General features: G+C 35.8%; 1 protein-coding gene across 1 annotated transcript; it reads left to right on the forward strand.

Annotated features, from left to right (window-relative positions):
- The first annotated feature begins 10,843 nt into the window (after positions 1–10,843).
- LOC126674241 (uncharacterized) lies at positions 10,844–11,383 on the forward strand. Its single transcript, XM_050368657.2, has one exon. It carries the CDS (start codon positions 10,974–10,976, stop codon positions 11,181–11,183), a length of 210 nt encoding a protein of 69 aa, XP_050224614.1. The 5' UTR covers positions 10,844–10,973; the 3' UTR covers positions 11,184–11,383.
- Positions 11,384–24,747: the final 13,364 nt, after the last annotated feature.

Below are 24,747 nucleotides of genomic sequence, written 5' to 3' on the forward strand. Positions count from 1 at the left end.
GTGGACTCTACTGCTGGACACGCGATGTATAGCCTAGCCGACGCAGCTCAAGGCTACCACCAAATTCAGATGAAGGAGCAAGACCAGGAAAAGACTTCATTCATCACGGAGGGAGGAACTTACTGCTACACGGCAATGCCTTTCGGCTTGAAAAATGCTGGAGCAACATACCAAAGACTTATGAATTTCATGTTCAAAGACGAGATAGGAAAACGAGTCCAGGTGTATGTAGACGACCTAATCATCAAGAGCGAGAAGGAAGAAACCCATGCAAAAGATCTTGAAGAAACATTCAACATACTGAATAAGTTTGGAATGAAGCTGAACCCTGACAAATGCACGTTCGGCGTACAAGGCGGGAAATTCTTGGGATTTATGATATCTCAAAGAGGAATAGAGGCGAACCCCGAAAAGATCAAGGCAATCATGGACATGAAGGCACCAAGAAGCATAAATGAAGTTCAAAAACTCAACGGGCGAATCACAGCACTCGGTAGATTCATGTCTTGCTCAGCAAAAAGATGCTTGCCTTTCTTCAAAGCCCTCAAAGGAACACAAAAATTTGAATGGAATGAAGACTGCGAGAACGCTTTTGAAGAAATAAAGAAGTTCCTTGTCACCCCTCCATTGCTAAGCAGACCGCTGAAAGGGGAGACACTATACCTATACATCAGCACCACGCACGAGACCATCGGGACAGTGCTGGTAAGGGAAGAAGATAACGAGATGAAGCCAATCTACTACATTAGTCGAGTCCTGAAGGGCGCGGAGACACGATACCCCGAGATCGAAAAAATGGCACTTGCCGTATTGACCACAGCTAAAAAGCTGAGATACTACTTCCAAAGTCACAACGTTGTGGTAAGAACAAATCAACCATTGCGAAAGGCGATCCAACGACCAGAAACTTCCAGAAGATTAGTCCACTGGTCCATCCAACTCAGCGAACACGACATAAGATACGAACCTCGTCCGACTCTAAAAGCACAAGCTTTGGCGGACTTCGTAGCAGAAATAACTCCAACCGAGACTGGCCAACCCAAACCAGCCTTGGTATAGGAACTCCACGTAGATGGAGCGTCGAATGAAAAAGGAGCTGGAGCAGGAGCCATCCTCAGAGGACCCGAAAAAATCAGAATCGAATATGGAGTAAACATCCAATTCGCCGCCAGCAACAATGTAGCTGAGTATGAAGCCCTAATCGCAGGCCTCGGCCTCGCATTAGAAATAAGAACGGAAATCCTAAAGATCTATAGCGACTCCCAGCTGGTGGTAAATCAGGTCAAGGGAGAATATCAAGCCAAAGAAACAGGGATGATCGAATACCTGAGTCAAGTCAAAACACAGCTCCAACAGCTGGAAGCACAAGGAGGACAATGGGAAATCATTCAAATCCCGAGAGAGGAAAACACCGAAGCCGACGCCATCGCCAAATCAGCGTCAGAACTCGGAGATCTATTCGCTAAAATGCAGTTAAAGGAAATTCTCGAATCGTCAAGCACCAGAAAAACAGAAGTCATGGCAATCGAGGAGGCCGACTCCTGGATGACTCCACTGATCAAATATCTAGACTGCGGCGAGTTACCAACAGACAAAGTCGAATCCATTCGCACCATCAGAAAATCTGCCAACTACTCTTTTCACAACGGAGTTCTTTACCGAACCTCATTAACTCATCCATGGTCTAGGTGCGTCTCGCCTCAGACAGGAGAATCCATCTTAAAGGAAATCCACGAAGGAATATGCGGCGCGCACGAAGGAGCAGTCACCATAGCAAGAAAAACAATACTCCAGGGATACTACTGGCCGACCATCAAAGAAGACGCAAAAGCATTAGTCAAGAAATGTGATAAATGCCAAAGACACGACAACATCAGTCGTGTACCAGCAGTGCCTCAAGGATCAATGGAAAGCCCATGGCCGTTCGCCACTTGGGGGATTGACATAGTTGGACCGTTCGAAACGGGAAAACATCAAGTGAAATTCCTAATCGTCGCAATAGAGCACTTCACAAAATGGGTAGAGGTAGCGCCTGTCGCAACCATCACCGCAGCCAAAGTAGAGGAATTCTTCAAGAACGAAGTAATATGCCGATTCGGCATACCCCACACTGTAATAGCAGACAACGGCAAACAATTCAATTGCAAGCGGTTCAAGGCATTTTGCAAAGGACTAATGATCAATTTGAAGTTTACTTCGGTGGCGCACCCTCAGACAAACGGAATGACAGAAGTCACCAACCGAACCATAGCACAAGGAATAAAAAAGAGACTTTCTTAGTATAAGGAGAACTGGGCAGAAGAATTATACAGCGTTCTATGGGCATACAGAACAACTCCTAGAAAAGGAACTGGCGAAACACCTTTCAGGCTCGCCTACGGCACTGAAGCAGTAATTCCAGTAGAAATTGGTATACCCAGTATCAGAGTAAACTATCTAGAAGAAGAAACTAATTAGGCTAGAACAAGACTATGTCTAGACCTACTAGAGGAGAGAAGGGATGAAGCGGCAGCCCGAGCCGCTACATACAAGAAGCAAGCTGCAAGATACCATAACAAAAGAATGAATTTTAGAGAATTTCAAAGAGGCGATCTGGTCTTACGAAACGCGGAAGTTGGCAGAGGAAACGCAGGAGTAAAGAAAATGCAGGCTAATTGGGAAGACCCCTTCATCATAGAAGAAGCTACTGGCAAAGGCGCATATAGACTAAAGACAATAACTGGGTCCATGGTACCCAGATATTGGAATGTAGAACACCTGAGAAAGTATTATCAATAAATTAATTCATGGCATGTACTTATTTCCATTTTTGAAATAAAAGGCGATTTGGCGAAACAAATCTTATAGGCTCGCTCGAGACCTAATACATACAATTTAACAAGAGTCGTTTGAATCTTGGTTAAAAATAATTTAGACTCGTCCGAGTCAAATAAATAAAAGGATCCGTTCGGACCTACAAATAAATTACACCAGCAGAAGTTTAGATTAACTTCTCAAAATAACAAATGAGTTTAGATTAACTCTACAACTAAAGAAAAGCAATGGTCAAAAGATCATTATATTAACAGAAGCAAAATTACAAAGGATCCGCCTACGACCCAATACAAAAATAAGGCAAAAGCAAAAATACAAAAAAGCAAAAATACAGAAAGAAGAAAATAAAAATTAAGCCTTCTTCAGAGCATCTTGCTTCTGCTCATCAAGCTTCGCCTTCACCTCCTTCGCCAAAGAAGCAGGATCCAACTGATTGACTCCAGAAAGATCGACGCCAGGATTCTGCTCCCGCAGCTTTGCCCCGATCGCCAACCGGTATTGAGTCATGACTTGGGAATAAAAGCTCCCAGAGTCACCCAATCGCCGGCGGAGACGCCCCTCTTCTTTCTTCAGATCATCCCTCTCCTTAGTGAGAGCACCTGAAGAAGACTGTAGAGACTCGACTTCCTCGGACAAAGTTCGAACCCGAGCCTCTAAAGCGGAAATCTCCCGAGTCTTGGCAGATACGGAAGACCTCAGCTGCTGGATCAGACCAGTCGCCTCGCCAGCCTCCTCCTCCATCTTCTGTCTCTCGGAGAGCCAGGATTCGGAATCCTTCTGAAGCTTCTTCAGTTGATCCACCGCATCCTTTCGGCGGCGCTCCAAAACAGCGATGGACTGGACCACCTGAGAAAGAAAGCAACAAATAAGAAAAAAGGAGAAGCAAATCATAATATAAAACAAAAGAAAAAAAGCATACCGAAAAACCGCCGAGACAGGCGAACTCGGCCAAATTATCGCCATGTTCGCGATCAATGGACTCAATGTCCTCTTTTATCATAATATTCTCCATGCAAGCATGAAGAATGGCGACGTTTGAAAGTCGAGGCGGATCTTGTGCGTCCGCCCAAGCCGCAAACCGAGGTGCCTCCTCGATAGACACCCCAGAAGATTTCTTCTTCTTGGGACGCTTGGCAGAAGCTCCAGCCTGGTCCTCAGCAGGACGTTTCTGACCGCCGGTAGGCAACCCCTTCAGAGAAGGAGCTGATTCCTTCGAAGGAAGCAAAGGCGACTCAGAAGTCGCAGCAGGAACTTGATCGCCGGAAGCAGGACCAAGATCCACCGAATCAGGCGTTGGATCCGGTACGGCGATCGTAGACGGATTAGGAACGCCACTGGTGACCTCGCCCATATCTACAGTCATATCGACATGAAAATTGTCAAGCAAATGTTCAAGAGAAGTCGACATCCTACAAAACAAAAACATAACAACAAAAGATTAGAAAAATACCTTCTAAAGGAAGACCCGCCAAAAGTATTTCACGGCGACTCAAATACTGTTCTAAAAGAACGCTGTACTTGGGCTTATCAAAACGACAATCCGACAGCAAAGACAGGGCGAAGTCCTTCTCCCCATCATCCAGATCAGGTACATTAGTAAGCGAAACCTTACTAGAAGTAAAACTCCGCGAAAAAGAGGAGAAAGAAGAGTGCTGAACCAAGAAAAACTTAGGGGTCCAACCCTTCAAAGAAGAAGGAAGACTAAAAAGAGATCGATTCGGTCGACCACCAGCAAAAATAAATTCCTCACCCTTTCGGCGGGAGAAAACATAAAAATAATTAAAAAGAGCAAGCGAAGGCTCCTGCATCCGAACCCTACACGATTCCATAAAAGAACAAAGAAGGCGAATCGCGTTCGGATGCAGTTGACCCAACGGAACACCTAAATTATGACAGACCTCTACGATTAAAGACTCTAAGGGAAACCTAAGACCCGGTAAAAGCTGTTCATGAAAAATTACTATCTTAATAGGCGAATCGGTGCTATGATTCGCCCGATACGATTTTGCCGGTCTCAGAATAACATACGACTCAGGAAAGTTAAATTCCTCGGCATAACCAAGTATCTGCTCTCTTGACAAGGAGCTCCGGGTATATTCTAGCTCGTCACGAGCACCCTTCGCCCCCTCAGTTACTTCTGACATTTTAAAATTTTTTAAATGGGGGGGAAACACGAAATGATGATGAAATTAAAACTCTAAAAGATCAAAAGAAAAGAAAAGACGAAGAACAAGACGAAGAACAAGAAGAACAGAAGGAATAAAATCAAAACTGAAAAACTACCAAGAAATTAAATTAGAGAAAAGGTAAAATACCTCGCAAGCAAATACGCAGGATCAAAAGAAAGGTAAGGAGCAACTTGAAAACGAGGAATCTTGACAGCAGAAGAAGGAAACCCACAGAAAGCTTGAAGAAATCGAAGGTTAGCAGTTGCAGAGAAAGCAAAGGTTGAAGAAGAAAGAAAATGAAAGAAAATGAGCAATTATATAGCCTGAACCAAAGAAACTGAAAAGACGAGATCCCATAATTACAAATAAGGACCAACTAATAACGCACGAAGACACTTGTCATTCATCCAGTCATAACCCTCTACTGATGGACAACACGTGGCAACGCAGAATCTTACTAAAGATGAAACGTCGCCCACAAACATATGAAACGACTCGCCCGTATAAAAGAACTCAGCTCCAAAAGAGCTAAAATCCACTAAGGCATAAATGCCAAACTACTTCAGCTCACTTGCGGGGGGGCTAATGATGGATACCGAATCCTACTGTAAGTATAATGGAGCCGAGTTACAGGAGATCTACTCTCAGGTGATACCGGACTCTCCCTGAAGATCCAAAGATATGAAGGAAATGCCGAATCTCTTTAGATTCGGAGACATAAAGACCGAATCCCGCGTGATCCGCCGAGAGCGCTTCGAGTCCGGGATTCGGGTAAACGATTAAATATGGAAATCTTGTCCTATTTGGACACAAACACTACATATGGAAGGATAAGCTCTACTTTAGGAAGATAAGACTATTTAGGAAGACGTTCCTAAATAGGATTCTTATCAGATTAAGGTAGATCCCGACAAATCAGGAGAATCTCTACGATACGGCCGAATCCCTACAAAGTAGGATTCACCTGCCTAATACAACTCCACTAGGTATATTCGACTACTATAAAAGGAGCACGAGGTATGCCTAGAATCACAATTACATTCATATACTCAAAACGCTGCTCAAAGCTCTAAACTGACTTTAGCATCGGAGAGTTAATCGGACAACCACCGTCCGGTTAGCTTCTACCCTGTTTTGCAGGTCTTACTCACCGGTTCAGAAGGCAGACTCCATCAAGACCAAATGAAAATTAAATAAATAAAAAAAGATATAAAATTCAAGAACCAAATAACACCAAACGAAAGATCAAGGACCAAACAAATTAAAAATATAAAGTTAAAAAACCTTAAAATTAGTTAATCCAATAAAAAAAAGTTAGCCCATATACCTAGAAGGTTCATCCCCTATAGACCTAACCAATAAGAAATTGAATTAGGCCGATTGAACCAAAAAGACGGATAAGCTGTTTGATTAAATTAGCCCTAAACCAAAAATCTAGTCCTATTAAATTCGACCAAATTGAACCAGTTGGTCCAACCTCAATCGAAATGCTAACTAGTGATTTTTTTTTTGACAATCGAATAATCTTTCATTAATAATAGAGAGCAGTTACAGGTGTAAGAATTCAGAAAGGGTATAACCGTTTCTAATGACCTGACATGGAACAAGATATAAACCTTGATTCGCAGATCGCCTTACAAAACAAAATCAAAATTACATAACCGCTTTAACACAATAAGATCCAATCCTTTTCTGTCTAACAGAAGACTCACAAACTCTTCATAAAAAACAACAAATCTTTCATATAGAAAGAACAACAAAACTTTCAAAAAAGAAAGACAATCGCTGTAAAATAGTTATAAAAAAAAAACTAATATAACCTATAACGATTTCATCTTCAATATTGAAAGGGCTTGATCCATCTCTGATTTTTTATTTGTATATCTATTGAAATTGATGCGCCTCGTCGATAGATTTACCAACCAAAATGAAAAAGATGAAAAGGAGTCAGTCATTTATTTTATTCTAAAGCAATAAAAAGAAATGGCTACCGCTAACGGCAAAAATAAACCATTGACGGCAGCCGAAGCGAAAAACAAAAGAGAAACGCTTGACGGCTAGGGTATTCTATTTGAGAGAGAGGGGAGAGGGAAAAAATATTAATTTCCTTAATTATTTCCCAAAATTGCTAACTAGTGATTTGATCGAGTGTTTTATTGAGACAATATTTTTAAAAATAATGATAAATATAATTAAATTAATAGTGTCAGCATTATAATTCCATGATTACTAGTTGTTGTTTTGTTGTCAAAACAAGAATTATATTGATATCTGAAGATAGAAGTACATAATGTTTCTCAGCAATGGTTGCCGCAAATCACATAATACACTGAATAACTCCTATAAAGGAGGATATAAGGACTTATTAACCACTTCATGGGCCATCCAATTACACATTCGCTTAACATGTGAAAATTCACAAGAATTAAACAACGATGATGAGCGAACAGTATCAATAATTATAACTTCTATTTCTGTCGGTATATTCTTCTTACATTGTGCTGCAGAGATCACATTTAAGCAATCGCCTTCAATAACTATATTGCTAAATCCAAGTTGAGAAGCAATCATAACAGCATGCCGCATACCTAGAGCCTCAGCAATTTTTGGTGATGTTATACCTGAAAATCGATGAGAAGTGCAGTACGTAATAAAACACGATGAATTTGTTTAATTAAAACACGATGAAGTGCAGTAGTTGTTAAATATTAAAATTTGACATAATTTATATTCAATATTAAATTTGACATCAAATATAACATAATAAATTGATTAATGAATAATATTTAATAAACTGTATAAATAAATAATTATAACTGCTATTTTCACCTATTGAATAAAATTAATTCCTTGTTCCGCAATTGAGTGTACACAAGACAAAAGGTGACAAACCCCATCAAAAGGCATCTCGCTATCTAGTGGATTTCATGACATTAATAATCTCTTCTATACAAAAGTAACAAACGGTGCTTTGCGTAAGGATTGAGTTCAAGTGTTCAGAAGATGGGTTATGCAACAGAAATTTTTACAATATTTAATAGACTATATAAATCCTAAATCTTATATCCAAAGACGATGTAAATGCGTATATGATGCATTTCTTGCAAGAAAAGAATGCGAGCGTCTCTTGAGGCAATTTTCAATTCCGGTCCCACTATTATAATTGTACAGAATTTAGCCTGGAGCATATAAAAACACTGGTACTATAGTTCTCAAATGGAGTGCACTTGAGTTTCATTTCAGTTTCGATTCGATCTTCGATAGAATTGGAAATGGCGGACTGGGGACCGATATTAGTAGGAGTGGTTCTATTTATACTTCTATCTCCAGGCTTGATTTTTCAGTTACCAGGCAGCACCAGGCATGTTGAATTTGGTGGCTTCAAGACCCATGGAAAAGCTATTATTGTTCACACCCTCCTCTTCTTTGCTGTGTTTACCATTCTCATTTTGGCACTCCGCATTCGCATCTACACTGGCTAATTTGTGTGATCTTTGTAAGAAAATTCTTTACGGCTTGGGGTTTTAGATTCTTTCTATAATTTTTTTGTTAACATTTGTGTTTTATTATGCCTTTAATTGTAGATCTCAATTTGATAGTTTTATTACATTTTTTGATATGCCTATTCTTTTTTGTTCTTTCAATTGTATTATTATTAAACTAATTAAAATTTATTTGTCATTGTTAACTCTGAAATTAGAGTATGTTTCCTATAGACACACCTTTTTTGTGAGACCTATCGACACACTTTAATATATCAAAAACTATAAGAAAGATTCAATTATATGTTGTCAAAACTGAATATGTTTTTTCGTAAAGAAATACGCGACTAATATAAAATTTAAGCGTTTAATGTCTAAAAATATAATGGAAGATAACAATCTGATAGTAGATCGCTCAAGTTAAATATATTTTTTTATGTCAAAAAATAAGTGTTCCGACAATTATTATATTAATTTTAGTCTGTAAAGTTTTGCATTCTTTTTGTTCATTAGTAAATTCTTTCAGGTAAACCTATTTTGCTATAAAACTTGTGAACTATCAATTAAATACAACCTATTGCATTATGAAATGAAAATAAATACTTGAATATTACGTTAACTAGTGATTTTTAATTACATTTGACTTAATGATTAACTTTTTTAAATATATAACTAGGAAGAGGGGAGCGCTTCTAGAAAAACTTATATCCACAACACAGGGGTAGAACTAGAAGTTTCACTATAGGGTGGTGAATTTGTACAAAGAAAAATTTGAAGGGAGCTAATTATATAAAAATTATATAAAATAAAAAATAAAACTTGAGGTAGTAATTTTGCAAAAAACAATTGCAGGGCCGGTCGGTACCACAGCCCAAAGGGCTGAGTACGCCCCTCCCACAAGATAACACAGTATTATTTAGCGCTTATAGCGCTTATATCATTTCATTGTTATTTAATGAATGTTGCATATAATTTTAAGTATACTAAGATTTTTCGTGTATCAAACATCTAATTAAATTGTTAATAAAAACATAAAAAAATTTATCATCAAACAAAGAAACGCTTATGAAAAAAAAATCAACGATCTAACTGAAAATTGCTTAGCGTTTTTTTACCATGTATGTTATTTTATTAATTTTTTAAATCAATATAAATAGCATTGCATTAACTCTGAAAAAAAAAACAGTTATAGTGTAAGAAGTAGGGCAAACCTATAGATCCGACAAAGAAAACGCGACATATGCTATTCATATGCGATTTAGTCGCAGTCCTGCATTACAAAATCTATAAAAAGATAAATCAAATAATTGCGGTAGAATTAAATACAATCTTTACTCTTTAAGAAATATACACATGGATACTTAAATTATCGCAAAAACCAATGAAATCAACAAAAATCTTCAACAAATAAGTTGAAAACGTCACAAGATTAAATTAAGAACATTTCAAGAAAACATGACTCATCAATAATCGAAACAGGTTATTGCTCAAAACGATAAAATTTTGATCGAATTTGAAAAACACTCATATATCTTTCTTTTTTCCCGAAAAAACACTCACAACAACATATCACAAAAACATACCAAAACACAAAGATCTCCACAAAAGAGAATTATATTTCAAAAACAATAAACTAATTTTCTTCGGAGAAGATTATTGTTCCAAAAAAAGCAAAAAAATATATAAAATGTATAAATACGGGTGGAGAAACGGCGATGAACCGATCAAAACCGAAAATCACTGCTTCGACGCCTTCAAAATCAAAGCGGCGGTGAAAAACGAATAAAAAAAAGATCAAAATCCTAAAGAGAAGCTCTCTAAAGCAAGCGATCATACAACAAGATCTCAATATTTTATTAATCTAAGCAATCATTAAATTTTAACAAAATTTCAATTTACTTCCTCAGACAATAAATCAATTAAAGTCAAATTTATAATTTTGGAATAAAAATACTCTGAATTTGACATTTTCATTTTATTATCTCCGTATATGAGTTGTAAAAAAATAATTGATGCATTATATAAAAACTGAAGCTCATATGTTAAAATATTATTGAAATATTTAAAGTTAAAGGGGTAAAAGTAAAACGAATTAAAATGCACCGTTGGGATGTTCTTTTTTCTTTCAAAACCACGAAATTAACCTTTATCGACTTGTGACAATACAGGGGGCAAATTGAACCTTTGTTAAATTAAATTTGTACAGTAATAAGTTGGCTATAGGACGGCTACAGATTGAAAGGCAAAAATTGATATAAAAATCCACTGAACGATCATGTTTTTGTCGAGAAGATCCCAACCGTTGAAATGAAAATAATTTGAAAATAGCTGACACGTTCTAGGATAATACAGTACCTGTCACGTGAAGCATCCACATCAATGCATTACTGCCTCCTCAATTTCCTGTGCACACGAACACATCTTCTTGCAACTTTTATTCTTCTTCGGCCAGATCCTTCGAATCCACATCTGTTTTTCAACCGGGTTCTTGATCTACAAGAAAAGGGTTATGGCGGATTGGGGGCCAGTGGTAATAGCAGTGGTGCTGTTTGTGCTGTTAACTCCAGGGCTGCTGTTTCAGATACCGGGAAGAAATAGAGTTGTGGAGTTCGGAAATATGCAGACCAGCGGTGCTTCCATTGTTGTTCATGCTGTTCTTTACTTTGGCCTTATTACTATCTTCCTTATTGCCATTGGTGTCCACATCTATGCTGGCTAGTTGTTTTTTCTCTTCTTTTTGGTTTATGTAATATTACTGCTTTCATTTTCTGGTTTTAGTTGTTGATTGTAGTTGTGATTGTGGATGTTTTTTTTATGGGTTTTAGTTTATTTTTGTTGTTCGATCGTGAAACGAGATCTAGACCAGAATTTCTAATTGATTGATTACTGATTCCAGTATATTTGTTGGTTTAATTGGAAGCAGAACGAAATGCATTTTCACCATCATGATTCTATTTCTAGGGCTGTTTTAAAGAACTGGATTACTAAGGGCATCTCCAAGGGGAGTCATCATTTTTCCCTCACCATTTTTCAATTTGGTGAATTTTCACCAAATTTACTCCAATGGTCATCAACAAATTCTTCACCAAAAAAACATACTTTTTTTACTTTTTAATATAATAATCATTTTTAATTCTTAACATTTTATACACTTTTTACCAATTACACCCACAAACTTATTTATGCTCATATTCATCCGAATTCTAGTATTATTTATATTAAAAAAATAAATTGCTATTAATTTTTTTAATTATAAATGTCGTAATATGTTTCGTTTACCAGATTATTGATAGAATATGTGTTCTACTTATTTATTATGTAATGTCGTAGTATGTTTCGTTTTTAAGTTATTATTTCGTAAAATTATCTATATAATGTTTTTATATTATTGTCTCGTAAAATTAATTATGTAATATTTTTTAATTGTCTCATAAAATTATTCATGTAAGATTTTTATGTTATTATTTTATAAAATTAGTCATGTAATATTTTTATATCATTGTCTCGTTAAATTATTTAAAAAATAAGTAATTAATTAAATATAACTACAAACAAATTATATGTACCAAAATATAAATTAACCACATTATTATATTCAAAAAGTGAAATGGTGAAGGAAAATTCCTTCACCATTTTTGATGAAAGAGAGTGTGAGGGAGTCACCAAAATGCATTTTGGTGACTCCCTTGGAGATGGGGAGTCATCAATTCCCATTTTGATGACTCCTCTTGGAGATGGTCTAAGGGCATCTCCAAGGGGAGTCACTATTTTTTCCTCGCCATTTTTCAACTTGGTGAATTTTCATCAAATTTACTCCAAAAGTCATCACCAAATTCTTCACTAAAAAGCATACTTTTTCACTTTTTAATATAATAATCATTTTTATTCTTAACATTATATACATTTTTTACCAATTACACCCACAAACTTATTTATGCTCATATTCATCCGAATTCTAGTATTATTTATATTTAAAAAAATAAATTTCTATTAATTTTTTTAATTATGAATGTCGTATTATGTTTCGTTTACCAGATTATTGATAGAATATGTGTTCTATTTATTTATTATGTAATGTCGTAGTATGTTTCGTTTTTAGATTATTATTTCGTAAAATTATCTATGTAATGTTTTTATATTATTGTCTCGTAAATTAATTATATAATATTTTTTTAATTGTCTCGTAAAATTATTCATGTAAGATTTTTATGTTATTATTTTATAAAATTAGTCATGTAATATTTTTATATTACTGTCTCGTTAAATTATTTAAAAAATAAATAATTAATTAAATATAACTACAAACAAATTATATGTACCAAAATTTAAATTAACCACATTATTATATTCAAAAAGTGAAATGGTGAAGGAAAAATCCCTTCACCATTTTTGATGAAAGAGAGTGTGAGGGAGTCACCAAAATCATGGAGATGGAAAGTCATCAATTCCCATTTTGATGACTCCTCTTGGAGATGGTCTAAATACTGTCTACATTACTGTCACGACCCAAATTATTGAGTCGCAACCGGCGCTAGGGAATGGGAGTGGTAGCTCCAAAACCCTTAGCAAGCCTGAAAATACATACTAATTTTTTTTTGCAATTCAAATCATATCTCATATATCATAATAATATCAAAATATACACGACCCCAGTTAGAAATACACATCAGAGTTAAAGCGTTTTACAAAATAGAGTCTGTCTACTCTAAACTACTGCGGACTTGCTAGAATGAGAACCTGGTCTCATGACTCGTACTACTTCCGAGAAATAAAACTTCGGAAGCTTCATTCTCCAAATCGTACCTAACTCAACCTGTAAAAATTGGAGTAACAACGGGGTCAGTATAAAACTGAGTGAATACACATAATTACAAGTAATATTACATAAAGGGTGAAAACGTTTGAAAACTTCTTTATGTAGAAAATATTCTTTTTGGATCATACTTCATATGATATTACTTCCAAACATACTTCGTATGTTCATTCATATTTCCATGATCACGTACGTGTCATAAACTAAACGTTTATGTTATAGACGTACCTGATACCTTTGCCTTATTAAGTTTCTCTGACTTTATCTTTCTGACATCGATAGCAAAGCCAACCGATGTGTTTCATCTATCTGACATCGATAGCAAAGCCAACCGATGTGTTTCATCTATCTGACATCGATAGCGAAGCCAACCGATGTGTTTTACATACCTGACATCGATAGCAAAGCCAACCGATGTATTCCTGATCACCTGACATCGATAGCCACGCCAACCGATGTATCTTATATCATATCTTAATTATTGCTCTTATCTCAAATTGATTCTCGATATATTATGATTAATTTTATCTTCATATGAGTCCCAAGGACTATTATCGAGAATGGGTGAGATACAGGTCTCGGGATAATTCATTCAAGTTCAACCTTGCATCTCAGTTCTTATATTTGGCTGTACCATAGTACAATTCTCGTTCTGTTATATTGATCCTTTATGGACCATGACATGCACATGACAATCTACAAACATACATCTATAACACACGCACGTATGGGTATTCATTATATTTAAAAGTACGTATCGGAACGTACTATGTTTCTTTATAAATATATGAATAATAGTACATATAGGAATGTACTATACTTTTCTCGTGGATATTTGGTTCGATACTCGTATATTATTCGATATTTGTGTATATAGTACATATAGGGATGTACTATATGCTCTTATACGTATCTTATTTGATACATGTATATTACCAAACCTTTGAGTTCATAACACATTGCTTTTACCCTTCCCCAGTTCTTTAAGCATTTTTATTCATTTCATATAATTATGTTATTTTAATACAAATATTTCAAACATACATACATATACTTTTTAAAACATACTTTTAAACATATAAGTATTCATATAGTCGTCCGTATATGAAGATACGCGACTTTATGAATATTAGCAAGTAATTAAGGTGTACTCACAGAACACGCTTATCCAAAAACACTTCGGGGCTTAGACACGTCAAGCTCTACGGGCTCTTTGTCCCGCTGCCTCTTGCCTCGCCGGATCTAAAACAATTTCAAGTCATAACTCATATCAGAATCCTATTCGAGGATTGATTCTAGACTCGAGACACGACACGCCACACTCTTTAACCGTTGTGCTTCAAACGTAATCTTTTCCGATAAACGAATTATACTTCTTTCGTTTCTTAATACTTCTTGGTTCAATCCTCAATAGAGAATATAGGTTTTCTTAATAAAACCAATTGATATCCATAAATTATCTCATTCCAAACAACTCGTCATAATTTACTCGTTTAACGTCCGAATTTTGCATTTTCGGAGTCCGGAAGTCGATAACGGGTTAGGGGATCGTAAAATTAGGTTTTTGGAGTCATTCCCTTCAAAAGAAGGGTGGTGCACGTCGTGCACCCCCCTAGTGCACGTCGTGCACCTTCAAATTTGGGAGGTGCACGTCGTGCACCTCCTCAGGGCACGTCGTGCCCCTTCACGACGTGCTCTAACCTTGAGCACGTCTTGCACCTTCGTGGGCACGACTCCGGCCGCTGAAAACGGCCATTCCGACGTGCTAAATCAATCCCGAACTCATCCAACATCCATATAGCATCCTAATCTATCCAAAAACACAATAAAAACGTATAAAACGAATCAAATACGTAATCGCGATACGGTTTCGCCGTAACCTAATTTTCAAATCAAAAACCCATCCAATAAACTCAAATAAACGGCGAAACAACGTGCTTACCGTGATTACCCGTTGAAATACGATCGATTCGAGCTATAGAACGTTATAACGGACGAGAAACGGAGATCGAGCGACGGATCGTAAGTTTGCGTCGAAAATGGAATGAAAGCCTCTGATGTTATGTTTGGAGATTCTGGATGATTCCTTCATCCTATCAATCCTTATATCCATTTGGCTAAAAGATCATTTTTAATCCTTCACTTCTTTAACTTAAACCATTTCTCTTTTAAACTTACTATTTTAACCAAATGGTTAATTATTCACTTCAACTCAATTACTTACGTATTATTTATGTCCAATAAATAATACTAACTCAATTATTATTATTTTCCGACAATAATCTTTTAATTACTATTCTCGAAGCTTAATTGGCTAATTGACATTTTGGTCCTTGAACTTTTTCCAAAAGTTACAATTTAGCCCAAAACCTATCCGCGTCCAAATTTTAAAAGGTCTCCGATTAACTCGAGACTTTTACCATAGATACTATAAATCATTTCGCGGACTTTGGCGAAATAAATTCCATTACGGGATTTATAATTTATTTTATATTAACTTCCGAAGTTATTTCCTTTAATCCCGCTAATTAGCTTAATAGAATTATTCCAATTTTCCGATATAATTAAATTAAATTCTTCTTAACTTAATTTATCGGAATTCCTGACACGTGGCACGACTTATTTATTTGGGGTATTACATTCTTCCCCCCTTATAAAAATTCGTCCTCGAATTTTCATATACCTTTCTAATATATCTTGTTTTCCAATATCGTCTAACCCTATGATCATTCCCTATTGAGTGATATGGTCACTCAATTAATACGTGTTTCACTACTTACGTAGTCTTTTCGTATTACTGCTGTCATCATCCAATTCTAACTGTCGTGATCTTAGGGGTTTAGTTTCATTATCCACCATCTTCTCTTGTCTCGTTATTCCATTTATTGCAGAGAAGTTCCTTCTTTTACTACTTAGTACTTGATTCATATTTATTATGAATCAATTCTCTTTTGTCGATCGTTTACGATAACATCTTAGTTATGTTACTTAACCAATCCTTATTCATATCTTATCATTCTTTTCCTTCCACACTTCCGCTGCGATACTCTGATGAATTATTCACTAACTGTTGACTTTACAGTTAGGTTCATACTGTCTCTTATCTATTACTATTCCTAGGTGAAAGTATCTCGATATACTTATCGAGTAACTTCCTATGCTAACAATCCTAACCATTTTATTACGGCTTGATTCATAATTATTATGAATCAATTCTCTTTATTCGACCTTTTTGAACAAGGTTTATTTATTTGTAGGGTTCATATCCCCTAACATATTTAACTTCTATGTTCGGTTTCCTCGTCCTAGAGGTAAACATGCTTCGAATTTAAACGTGGTCGCTATCACTTTACATATTTGTAAAGTAGCGTTGTTGTTCTTGTATTTAACATACAAGGCCACCTTAGAGATTTTTAATTCAAATCTCGATACGCTTCGTTATTCTATACACGTATGTCCTTATGTAGGACTAACAAGATGATCGGTCTTGTTCTATGCCTTTAGGTACAGAGTCATTGTCTGAGCTTACTTACGTTTGAAAACTCATCCGTTTAAAATCACGATACTTTTCATTTTCAAATCATGTCATAATTGTGCGCCGGTGTGATGACTTCTCTCATCACAAGAGTTGCAAAGACACTTTTCTTTTCTTCCAGACACACAATGTATATGATGCATGTCCTACTAGTGAATGCAATATTAATGTAGTGATGCATTTCTATTCGTGTCAATGCGATGTCTTTATGATTCGTGTCCGGGCACAATTATGTTTTTTTCAAAATATTTAATTTCAATCAAATACTTTTCTATCATAAAACGGGTTTTACGTAAGTTTCTCTCGACATAAGACTCTGCACTATCTATTAATTATCTTTCTATCATTCGCAACTATTTACATTCTTTACACATTTAAAGATGTAACTCTATTCTCCTGGTTCTAATGTCGTTCGAAAGACACGTCCTAAACGTTCGTGTTTACACTAGGCTAGCTCAAAAGGTGTGATCACTTTCGAGCTTCTAGTGTTCGGACTTCATGATGTTCGTTTTGATTACATCGTTTATCTGGTTGTGTCTAACCAGAAATCATCGCGATAAGCGTCGTCTTTAAAGAGATGGTTGGTTCATGTCACCCGTGGTATCCTATCACATGGGATGTTGCATCCCTCGCGTATTGACTTTGTTCTCCTTACTGGCAACATACATCCGTCATTGCGAGTGCATGGAACTTGCAAAGTTGGAACTTTCTTGTTCCGATTGTGAACCAATGGTTCTAGTCTTCTTGGCTACTTTCTTTGTTTATCTTTCATATGAGTCTAATCATATCACCTCCGATCTCCTTACTTTTCTTATACTTCTCAATCATTTCATATCATAATTCTTGAATTAATCTTCTATTGGTCCAATCATTTGTCGAAACCAATCTTTGGTTGAACTTTTTATTGACATCCTAATCAATTGTTCCATCATTTATCACACTTTTTTGCATTTCAACTACTTCTGTTGCCAAAGGATAATCATCAACATTGGGTTGTTGCGGCATCACCGATGCCTATACCTTCTCAACTTAGTCTACTCCGAGTCTCCTTTAACCTCCGCCTTATTCTCAACTTCTACTTGCCCATTGGGCTGGGTCTCATTCGCCTTCAGTACTTCCTTCTTCTTCTCGGGTTTTATGTACTAACTGTGTAGTGGCATGCGCTCGAGTAGTTCTTCTTTTATCGTATGGTGAATATATAATAAGGATTCCCGATGAATTCCTTAAAATATAACACATACAAACCATCGTAATTAATTGACATATACACGAGCTGAACCTTAGGAATGTTTCATTCCTTTAGGCCTTCTACGGTTACATTCGCTCTATAATTATTGTGAGTATCACACTCATCATAGACTTAGCAACACATAAAATACGTGAAATCACGTCGTATATACGCGTATCATTATCGTGGCTATAAGCATCTATGCTGACCGAATCCAAAGAAAATCAGTATTCCCTAGATTTTCCTCGGTGACGTTGCGTATTTTAAGTCTTGCGAGCATTCCGCTCACTGTAGACTTAGCAAAATTAAGCAGCATCTAATCAATAAGCACATGTTCTATTCATAACAACCAATCACAAACACACATTTCATATATTGGATATATTATCACAGGCGTACATACCTGTGAGCATATCACTCTCCTGAGTGATCGCGCTACAAAACAATACATATCTCATCTTATCAATCATATAACAGCTGATCATTTCAATCTCATCATCATTATAGATGATATTCTTATATAATATGAGTCTCGAGAGTGTATAACTCTTTACAGACTATAGATACTCGAAAGCGTACTGCTTATTCGAGTAAACACAAACATGTATTGTGCTCACGCACACATCTAACTCAACTCCTATTAGCACATATGTGAGAGGACATTTTTGGAAAACGTTTCAAAAATCGATGAAAACGATGATACCGTTCAAAAGACATGACTGGAAATCCCTATAATCCGCAGTAGTGCCTAGGTACTGACTGACTCGTTCCTGAACTCCAATCACAAAAGAACAATGGCCTAGGAATACTAAACCATTGCTCTGATACCAACATTGTCACGACCCAAATTATTGAGTCGCAACCGGCGCTAGGGAATGGGAGTGGTAGCTCCAAAACCCTTAGCAAGCCTGAAAATACATACTAATTTTTTTTGCAATTCAAATCATATCTCATATATCATAATAATATCAAAATATACACGACCCCAGTTAGAAATACACATCAGAGTTAAAGCGTTTTACAAAATAGAGTCTGTCTACTCTAAACTACTGCGGACTTGCTAGAATGAGAACCTGGTCTCATGACTCGTACTACTTCCGAGAAATAAAACTTCGGAAGCTTCATTCTCCAAATCGTACCTAACTCAACCTGTAAAAATTGGAGTAACAACGGGGTCAGTATAAAACTGAGTGAATACACATAATTACAAGTAATATTACATAAAGGGTGAAAACGTTTGAAAACTTCTTTATGTAGAAAATATTCTTTTTGGATCATACTTCATATGATATTACTTCCAAACATACTTCGTATGTTCATTCATATTTCCATGATCACGTACGTGTCATAAACTAAACGTTTATGTTATAGACGTACCTGATACCTTTGCCTTATTAAGTTTCTCTGACTTTATCTTTCTGACATCGATAGCAAAGCCAACCGATGTGTTTCATCTATCTGACATCGATAGCAAAGCCAACCGATGTGTTTCATCTATCTGACATCGATAGCGAAGCCAACCGATGTGTTTTACATACCTGACATCGATAGCAAAGCCAACCGATGTATTCCTGATCACCTGACATCGATAGCCACGCCAACCGATGTATCTTATATCATATCTTAATTATTGCTCTTATCTCAAATTGATTCTCGATATATTATGATTAATTTTATCTTCATATGAGTCCCAAGGACTATTATCGAGAATGGGTGAGATACAGGTCTCGGGATAATTCATTCAAGTTCAACCTTGCATCTCAGTTCTTATATTTGGCTGTACCATAGTACAATTCTCGTTCTGTTATATTGATCCTTTATGGACCATGACATGCACATGACAATCTACAAACATACATCTATAACACACGCACGTATGGGTATTCATTATATTTAAAAGTACGTATCGGAACGTACTATGTTTCTTTATAAATATATGAATAATAGTACATATAGGAATGTACTATACTTTTCTCGTGGATATTTGGTTCGATACTCGTATATTATTCGATATTTGTGTATATAGTACATATAGGGATGTACTATATGCTCTTATACGTATCTTATTTGATACATGTATATTACCAAACCTTTGAGTTCATAACACATTGCTTTTACCCTTCCCCAGTTCTTTAAGCATTTTTATTCATTTCATATAATTATGTTATTTTAATACAAATATTTCAAACATACATACATATACTTTTTAAAACATACTTTTAAACATATAAGTATTCATATAGTCGTCCGTATATGAAGATACGCGACTTTATGAATATTAGCAAGTAATTAAGGTGTACTCACAGAACACGCTTATCCAAAAACACTTCGGGGCTTAGACACGTCAAGCTCTACGGGCTCTTTGTCCCGCTGCCTCTTGCCTCGCCGGATCTAAAACAATTTCAAGTCATAACTCATATCAGAATCCTATTCGAGGATTGATTCTAGACTCGAGACACGACACGCCACACTCTTTAACCGTTGTGCTTCAAACGTAATCTTTTCCGATAAACGAATTATACTTCTTTCGTTTCTTAATACTTCTTGGTTCAATCCTCAATAGAGAATATAGGTTTTCTTAATAAAACCAATTGATATCCATAAATTATCTCATTCCAAACAACTCGTCATAATTTACTCGTTTAACGTTCGAATTTTGCATTTTCGGAGTCCGGAAGTCGATAACGGGTTAGGGGATCGTAAAATTAGGTTTTTGGAGTCATTCCCTTCAAAAGAAGGGTGGTGCACGTCGTGCACCCCCCTAGTGCACGTCGTGCACCTTCAAATTTGGGAGGTGCACGTCGTGCACCTCCTCAGGGCACGTCGTGCCCCTTCACGACGTGCTCTAACCTTGAGCACGTCTTGCACCTTCGTGGGCACGACTCCGGCCGCTGAAAACGGCCATTCCGACGTGCTAAATCAATCCCGAACTCATCCAACATCCATATAGCATCCTAATCTATCCAAAAACACTATAAAAACGTATAAAACGAATCAAATACGTAATCGCGATACGGTTTCGCCGTAACCTAATTTTCAAATCAAAAACCCATCCAATAAACTCAAATAAACGGCGAAACAACGTTCTTACCGTGATTACCCGTTGAAATACGATCGATTCGAGCTATAGAACGTTATAACGGACGAGAAACGGAGATCGAGCGACGGATCGTAAGTTTGCGTCGAAAATGGAATGAAAGCCTCTGATGTTATGTTTGGAGATTCTGGATGATTCCTTCATCCTATCAATCCTTATATCCATTTGGCTCAAAGATCATTTTTAATCCTTCACTTCTTTAACTTAAACCATTTCTCTTTTAAACTTACTATTTTAACCAAATGGTTAATTATTCACTTCAACTCAATTACTTACGTATTATTTATGTCCAATAAATAATACTAACTCAATTATTATTATTTTCCGACAATAATCTTTTAATTATTATTCTCGAAGCTTAATTGGCTAATTGACATTTTGGTCCTTGAACTTTTTCCAAAAGTTACAATTTAGCCCAAAACCTATCCGCGTCCAAATTTTAAAAGGTCTCCGATTAACTCGAGACTTTTACCATAGATACTATAAATCATTTCGCGGACTTTGGCGAAATAAATTCCATTACGGGATTTATAATTTATTTTATATTAACTTCCGAAGTTATTTCCTTTAATCCCGCTAATTAGCTTAATAGAATTATTCCAATTTTCCGATATAATTAAATTAAATTCTTCTTAACTTAATTTATCGGAATTCCTGACACGTGGCACGACTTATTTATTTGGGGTATTACAATTACTAGGCACTGCGCCCCCCCCCCCTTTTTTTATCTAAATACCTTTTTGTTTTATTTTTTTAATTCTAAAACTCAAATCTTCTTAACTCACATTTAAACACGAAAAACAGATATTGAAAATCTCGTTTAATTTTATTTAATTTTAAAAACTTATTTCAAATTAATTTCCTTTAATTTGAAAAGTGTTTTTCGTTTAATTTCAGAAAAAATTTATTTAGTTTTAAAAATAAAATTTTTTAATTTCAAAAAATCGATAAATATTTTTTTTAAAAAATAATGGGGACGTTCTCGGTTTACATCTCCCTAAAGGAGGAGATGTCTTCCAAAAACGTCTCCTTCCAAAAAGTGGCAGACGTTTTTGGAAGACATCTCCTCCTCTGGGGAGATGTAAAATGAGAACATCTCTCCCTCTTGTGAGATGTAAAAAAAAAATGTCCCCATAACAAAAGGGCAAAAAAGTAAAAAAAGAACAGTACCTAATAACTAGGGGCAGTATTTAGTAAAACCTTTTAAGTAAATAGCAAATTACTTAGAGACTTCTGAGGTATATCATAATTAACAGTTTGTTACCCCTTGTTTCAAAAGTCTACTTAATGGTCCTTCAGTTTAATTTCGTTAACTAAGAGATCTTTTTGTTAATTTGAGGGACCAAGTTGTTTAACGGATTGAAATTCGGATACTAAATTGTTTAAAATTGAGGGACCAAATCGTTTAATAAAATTAAAAGTGAGGGACCAAATAGTTTACAAAATTAAAGTTGAGGTACCAAATTGTTTGAAAGTAAGTGTTGAAATTAACGGAGGGACGTAATAGTTAACGGCGTTAAAACTGAGGGACCATTAAGTAGATTTTTGAAACAAGGGGTACCAAACTGTTAATTATAGTATATCTTAGGGACTTTAGCGTAATTTGCTCTTAAATAAATAGCAATGGCATGGTGTTTGTCTTGTTTCAATTGGGCCCAGTTCTACAACTAATGAAAAAAATTCGAGTTGGCCCAAGAATTAGCATCGTTGGCCTGATTGCAAGTACTTGCATACTTTTGGCACAATTAATATTTATGCTTATAAACATAAGTTGAATTCAGGATTATATAAGTTAAATTTTTTTCTTTTCTATTCTTTTACAAAATGTTGATTGATATGTTATGGATATACACTTAAATTAGTACATAGAATCCATTTACAACAAGGCTAGCAAACTTATTAGAATCAAGATACCATGATCAAAATATGAATGTAAACCAGCCTAGCACTTAGAGTTATGTTAAATTCGGGCTGGAACGAGATATATACAATTGAGCTCAAGTTGGATTTCAAATAGACTTAAATTTTGAATTTTAGATCGAATGACATTTAATCTATTTGGACTCAACTTGCGTAGGCTCAACTTCAAGATAGAAAAATAAAATAATTATTGAAATGATTACCATTTAAGATATCAAATTCAACTAATTAAAAATTTATACTCTTAAATTAACACGTATAAAAATCAACATAATAATAATAAAGTATTATTCTATATGTGTATGAAATTCGTCCATATATGCGGGTTTTATGAGACCTTTTTTTATCTAATTTTCAAGTTGGCCATGTCTACTTCAACACAGGTTAGCTGGATTCCTCCACCGTTGGGCTTTATTAAAGTTAATTTTGATGCTGCTTCCTCCTCTATGCATCATTGCGGGTTTATTGTAGCGGTTGCTAGGGATTCAAATGGGTTCATTATTAATTGGATTCATACTTATTATCGACATATTTGGGATCCAGGTATTTTAGGATTTCTAACTTTATGTGAATGTATCAACTGGGCACTTTCATGTTACTGATATTATGTCATCTTTGAGGGAGATGCTTTTCAGGTATCACAGGCTGCGAATTCGGACGTTGTTTCGGATTACAGATCTTGGGGAATTTGTCAAGATATTAGTCATCTTTGTACCTGTTTTAGTCACTGTTCTTTTACTTATGTTAGTCGCCGTTTTAATACAACGGCTCATGATTTAGCCTGTTCTGTTAAACGTTTGTACATGTCTTCTTTGTAAATTCGGGTTGTTCTATCAATATACTATCTATTTTGACAAAAAAAAAAGTTGGCTGTAAATTTTAAATTGATATGATGTGAGTAACTCACGAGTAGCTAAACTAGCTTACATTCCTGCATCATAGCTTGTTAAAGCAGCTCAACCAAACTTATTTTACACCCTCTTTTTTTAAGGAAAAAAAATCTTATTTTACACCCTTAATTGAAACCCTCTAACCTTAAATGAAACTCTTTTGTGTAGTAGGCTTTCAATTCCTTAAATTGAGGAAACAGGGGATCGAGTGTTAGTAACATGGAGCTAAGGCAGACCCACATGTCAAATACTGATCATCCATTGCTCCATCAAAACAGGAACTACGTACGTTTACCCAACACTCACTCACCATAACCACGTTTCACTCTCCCCTTTGTTTTGGTCCCACTCAAACATTAGGGGGAGAATATAAGTAATGAAACTATAACATAGTTAGAGTAATGTAAGGTAGTTTAGGGTTAATTAGTTATTTTTGGAAATTTAAGGAAGAAATGTCCAAATATGTCTGGACTAGGTTTAACATCTTCATGCTAAAATGGTCCCAGCAAATAGTTTTATGTCTTCGTCTGTTGTTCACATTCTTTGTCACCTCTGTTACCTGGCAATAAACGATACGCCCATGACAGCTTTTTATTTTCGTTTCCAATTTTATTCAAGAATTCCCAAATTTCATTGAGATGATAATATTCCATCAATCAAATTTTGTAGACACCTGTTGACCACCTATTGGATCCAATGGAATCCATCAACTTCTCTCACTTCTTCGTCTCGACAAGTATTTTTTTTGTATGCAAAACTGGTAACCCCGCGCACCTCATGGCTTTCATTTCTTATTCCAA

Source organism: Mercurialis annua, linkage group LG3 (assembly GCF_937616625.2).
Source record: "Mercurialis annua linkage group LG3, ddMerAnnu1.2, whole genome shotgun sequence".
Classification (NCBI taxonomy): Eukaryota; Viridiplantae; Streptophyta; class Magnoliopsida; order Malpighiales; family Euphorbiaceae; genus Mercurialis; species Mercurialis annua.

Bases quoted from the DNA above. Each gene is read 5' to 3' on its own strand.
- LOC126674241 (XM_050368657.2), top strand. From the start codon at position 10,974: ATGGCGGATTGGGGGCCAGTGGTAATAGCAGTGGTGCTGTTTGTGCTG.